The sequence below is a fragment of the Oncorhynchus clarkii genome, chromosome 22 (genome assembly GCF_045791955.1).
Source record: "Oncorhynchus clarkii lewisi isolate Uvic-CL-2024 chromosome 22, UVic_Ocla_1.0, whole genome shotgun sequence".
In the NCBI taxonomy this organism is placed as follows: Eukaryota; Metazoa; Chordata; class Actinopteri; order Salmoniformes; family Salmonidae; genus Oncorhynchus; species Oncorhynchus clarkii.
The window spans coordinates 12,416,237-12,421,295 of record NC_092168.1 but is presented as its reverse complement, the minus strand read 5'-3'; the positions used below and the strand labels follow the sequence as shown (position 1 = coordinate 12,421,295).

Here is a 5,059-nt window from a genome sequence, read left to right as displayed (position 1 = left end):
AGGACATTTGCTATTAAATGTGGAAACGGGTAGGGAAAAAAGATCATGCTAATGCGCATTCTGACTGAGTGACAGCAAACTTGGCAGCCCCCTGCAAAATTGAGGACACACACACCCCTCCATGTGCTGCTTCTAATCTGCAGTTGTTTTTGCAGTGAGAATGTGCAGGGAGGTATTTTGCCAACATCTATTTAGGCATATTAAAACACTTCTGTTTTATCTTATCACGAGTATCATCCAATCCGACAATACGATTATGACTATGAGTATGGCCATGTCAGCACACCCCTATCAGACACACTTGATGGGTCACTATTGATGAGCCCTCTAGCTAAGTGGATGGGCCACTATTGTCCAGACATGTACACATGTTCCTGAAATACAATAGATTGCCATAATCACTCCCAGACACACCTGGCTAACTTGATGGGTCATGTAATCATCTGGCGAAGTAGAGTCTTTTGTTTAGACATGTAGCTAGCTAGCTAAACAATGAACCATAATCCCAACCCATACGACTAGCAATACAAACTGATTGTCATAGCTAGCCACCATGCATGAAATGCTGTAATAACTTTGTTCAGTGTTAGCTAGCTAGCTAACTAACTAACATTACACTATAACTAGCAATGCAAATGGGTTTCTGAGATACAAATAATATTACTACACAGGTCATACACGTAACATTAGCGAGCCAGCAAGCTAATGTTCACTTGCTAGCTAACAGTATGCTTTAACTTGTAATGAAAACGACTGACAAAATTAGAACCGTATAATATCTGAAAATGTAGCTAGACTCTTACCCGTATGCATGGATGAACGCTCAACAGCAGACTAGAACCCCTTTAACTCATTTTGTTTGTACAGCTTGTTTGGTCCGCCTTGTGTCAAGTCACTCCGGATCACACTGACAGTGTGCAGAAAGTAGTCCATCACAACTTTTTTGCACTGATCTTTGTCAACATCGCCTGCTAAATTCAGGGCAGCAATTTTGAGAGCAGTAGCACAACTTTTGCAATTCTCCGTGGCTAACGTTATATCTTTCAAAAAAGCCGCAGTAGCAAGGATTATCTACACACACTGAGCAGCTCACAGAAGCATGCTACATGGCAGACAAATCCGAATTCATCTCTCAGCATGTCCAGCCCATCTATTATCTCAGCCAATCATGGCTAGCGGGAAGGTTCCTGACTTTTTCCGTGGCTAAAGCAACTAGGCTCATAATTAAACAATTGTATTCGTATTTACCGATGGCATACATATTTGTTATTAAGGCACATGAAAATTCATATCTTCCAGAAGGCATTTCTGCCCACCAAAAAAGTTAAGATGGCTCTTCTGTGAAGTAGTGATGTGCTACATATGCCTAGCTTCCTGAAAACAGGTCACACATAGGAACAAGGTACACAGGCTCCAGTCCATTACAGATTACAAAGGAAGACCCAGCTGTGATGCCTCTCTACCAGACGAACTCAATGGATTTCATGCACGCTTAGACAAAAACAACACTGAGCCATGCAAGAGGTCCCCCACGGACCCAGAGGACTGGGTGATCTCGCTCTCTGAGACCGGCGTGAGTAAGGTTTTTAAACCAGATCAACACTCGCAAGGAGCATGCGAAGAACAGCTGGCAGGCATATTCACGGTAATCCCCAAATCTCAAGCCGACCACCATCATTCCTGTTCCCAAGAACTCTAAGGCTACCTGCCACAATGACTACTGCCCTGTCGCACTGCAATCTCCAATCATGAAGTTCTTTGAAAGGCTGTTCATGACACACATCAACTCCATCCCAGACCCACTCCAATTTGCATACAGCCCTAACAAATACCTCAGCAAGCATTGCCAGTCTACACACACTTGTGAAATTACAGATGCTCATTCAGTTTTTGTTTGTTTGATATTAAATAGGCCTGTATTTTTCACCTTTAACAGATATCTTGCTCATCTGGATGGACTCTTCTACCCCTCTTCTGACCAATTAGTCTGTATAATGGAAGTACACACACACACACTAGTCTAAGGTGGCTGTGTGAAACGTACAGATGCTCATTCTGTTTTTGTTTGATATTAAAAAGGCACACTCAGCGATATGACGTAGATGCAGAAAGTAAACAGCATAGTGGGTCAATTTCCGCAACAACTAAGAGCCTTGAAATACAAGGCTCAATTTAACCACTGTTTTGGTGCCCTGGCTACCACGCTCTAACAGCATGACGTGATTGACGCCTGTGCACATATGCAAATACTGTGTGAGAGCGATGTCTTGCATCTCGCTCATCTCCAAATCTGCGATGCTGCTCGAGGCAACATCCAGTCGCCGAGTCTACCTTTAATAGGCCTGTATTCTTTACATGTTCACTACGAACTATGGCACTCAAGATGCACCTACTGTAATGACATCTGCCTGTATGGAACATTTTATCTTTGATGCTAATAAATAGGAGAAAGACCCAGCCAAGAATCTGTTTGGAAAGAGGTTTGTTGTGCACGCATTTATGAACACTGGCAATCTCACCTTTGCTAGAATAGCTATCAGGAATGTTAGCAGCCACCACCATATACACACACATTGTGCAGTCCTAGGCAGGGGTAAAGGTTTGGTGAGTCTAGCATATAAGGACTGGGAGGAGTTGCGAATGGCCGTTGAAATGCATTGAATTTCATGCATATATTGCTATGGTAGAAAAAAGTTGAAGTGGTGTCCAATAGATTCTCAGGTAATCTAGTCTGAAGCTACCCAAAGGTGTTCGATGGGGTTGAGGTCAGGGCTCTGCAGGCCAGTCAAGTTCTTCCACACCGATCTCAACAAACCATTTCTGTATAGAGCTGGCTTTGTGCAGGGGGCATTGTCATGCTGAAACAAGACAATGCCTTCCCCTATTTGTTGCCACACAGTTGGAAGCATATAATCATCTAGAATATTATTGTATGCTGTAGGGGTAGATTTCGCTTCACTGGAACTAAAGGGGCCTAGTATGAACCATGAAAAACTGCCCCAGACCATTATTCCTCCTCCACCAAACTTTACAGTTGGCACTATGCATTGGGGCAGATTTCATTCTTCTGGAATCCGCCAAACTCAGATTTTTCTGTCGGACTGCCAGATGGTGAATTGTGACTCATCACTCCAGAGAATGGGTTTCCACTGCTTCAGAGCACAATGGCTGCTAGCTTTACACCACTCCAGCGGACACTAGGAATTGCGCATGGTAATCTTAGACTTGTGTGTGGCCATGGAAACATATTTCATGAAGCTCCGGATAAACAGTTTATAGTGTTGACGTTGCTTCCATGGACAGTTTGGAACTTGGTAATGAGTGTTGCAACTCACGATTTTTACGTGCTACGCGCTTCGGCACTTGGCAGCCCTGTTCTGTGAGCTTGTGTGGCCTACCACTTCACGGCTGAGCAGTTGTTGCTCCTAGACGTTTCCACACAATAACAGCACTTACAGTTGACTGGGCAGCTCTAGTAGGGCTGAAATTTGACAAACCGACTTGTTAAGGTGGCATCCTATGATAGTGTACGTTGAAAGTCACTGAGCTCATCGGTAAGGCCCTTCTACTGCCAATGTTTGTCTATAGAGATTGCGTGTCTGTGTGCTCGATTTTATACATCTGTCTGCCATGGGTGTGGCTGAAATAGCCAAATCCACTCATTTGAATGTCCACATACTTTTGTATATATAGTGCATTTCATTTTAACATGCTCATATTATTGTATAACCACTGAAAATGTCATGTTGTCATTCTTGTCTTGAGATATTTGAGTTTGTTTGTTAATCTGAGTCCACCTGTCATTTTGGTGCCATTTTTGGAAAAAGGCTTTGCCATTGATTTATGAGACCTTTTGACCCAGAATTCAGACACACAAATTGTAATCTCTCATCAATGGTAAGGCCTACTGACATGAAGCAAAGTGCACTATGCTTCTGACGGTATGTTGTATCATTTGGTATGTTCAGCTCTAAAAGTTGTGTTTATGTGAACCCCCTAACACCATACCTTAAGGAAAGGCAGTTCTATTCCAAACAAGCAATCCAGGTGCATTTAGAGAAACTCATTGACTGTCACCTAGAATAGAAGGTTGGGCCTCATTTCATAACACCCTCACAACACTTGTCCTGTGACAAAACGACCTGGCAGTTAGATGGCTAATTGTGGCAGATAGATTGTTTAATGAAGGAAATATTTTCAACTACTTCATGAGTAAATAGCCAGCTAACATTAGCTAAACTCGCTAGCTAGTTTTTACAGGGGCTAATGTTAGCTAGATATAAAAATCATCCAAAAACCCATATAAATTATGTAGCTAGCTACCTATGTAACTAGCTACCTAGCTAACGTTAGCCAGTAAAGTAATCGCTCACCTCACTGAATATGTCGTGCAGGTATCGAAACGGCGGTTTGGTGAGCAGTTTTTCAGTAAGCGGCGGTTTCTTTATCACTTTCCCCAAAGTGTCTTGGGTCTTTTTGGCCACTGACGCGTTCATAGCAGTTGTTGGAATGATAATTTCCCCAAAACTATTGATAAAAAAATAGGAAAAAGACTGTTTCTCTACCAGCTCTCCTGTCGCTATGTCAATAGCGTCCAATCCCACAATGCATTATTCATCTGAAATGCGCCTGCGCGAAGCGTTCACGGTTGTCAAGCGCCGTTGGCTGAGTATAGCAACAACTAACAATGCAGTAAAATAACTTGACCAAAACGATGCAAATGTCATGGAAACGCGTGGGGAAATATGCTGTGGGCGAAATATCCGGAGCCTCCTCATTGCCCCAGAGCAAAATTGGACTACATTTAGGCTATTTGTATATGTGTATTTCACAATGTTGAGGTACAAATCAGAAGTATAATGCTTGTATGGATGTCAACCCCAATAACCTGTATGTTCATGTAATCTTCACCAATCAACTGCATTACAGTTAAAAACGACTTCAATTGACTAAGTACAGCACACAGAATCACACAGTGACTTTTCACTTAACCTAATCAGTGTTTCATCTAGAAATACCTTTTGTATAGTCATTGCCTTTCAAAACGCAATGCTCACAA

General features: G+C 42.5%; 1 protein-coding gene across 2 annotated transcripts in view; it reads right to left on the bottom strand.

Annotated features, from left to right (window-relative positions):
• Positions 1 to 4,609, bottom strand: part of LOC139380426 (TNF receptor-associated factor 3 interacting protein 1) — a 46,858-nt gene extending 42,249 nt beyond the window's left edge. The window contains exon 1 of one of the 2 annotated variants that reach the window (XM_071123086.1): positions 4,374 to 4,609. In XM_071123086.1, the coding sequence (XP_070979187.1) occupies positions 4,374 to 4,496 (123 nt within the window). In that variant the 5' untranslated portion in view covers positions 4,497 to 4,609. The remainder of the gene's footprint in view (positions 1 to 4,373) is intronic. The other variant, XM_071123087.1, reaches the window with a different exon arrangement.
• Between the last annotated feature and the right edge of the window lie 450 nt (positions 4,610 to 5,059).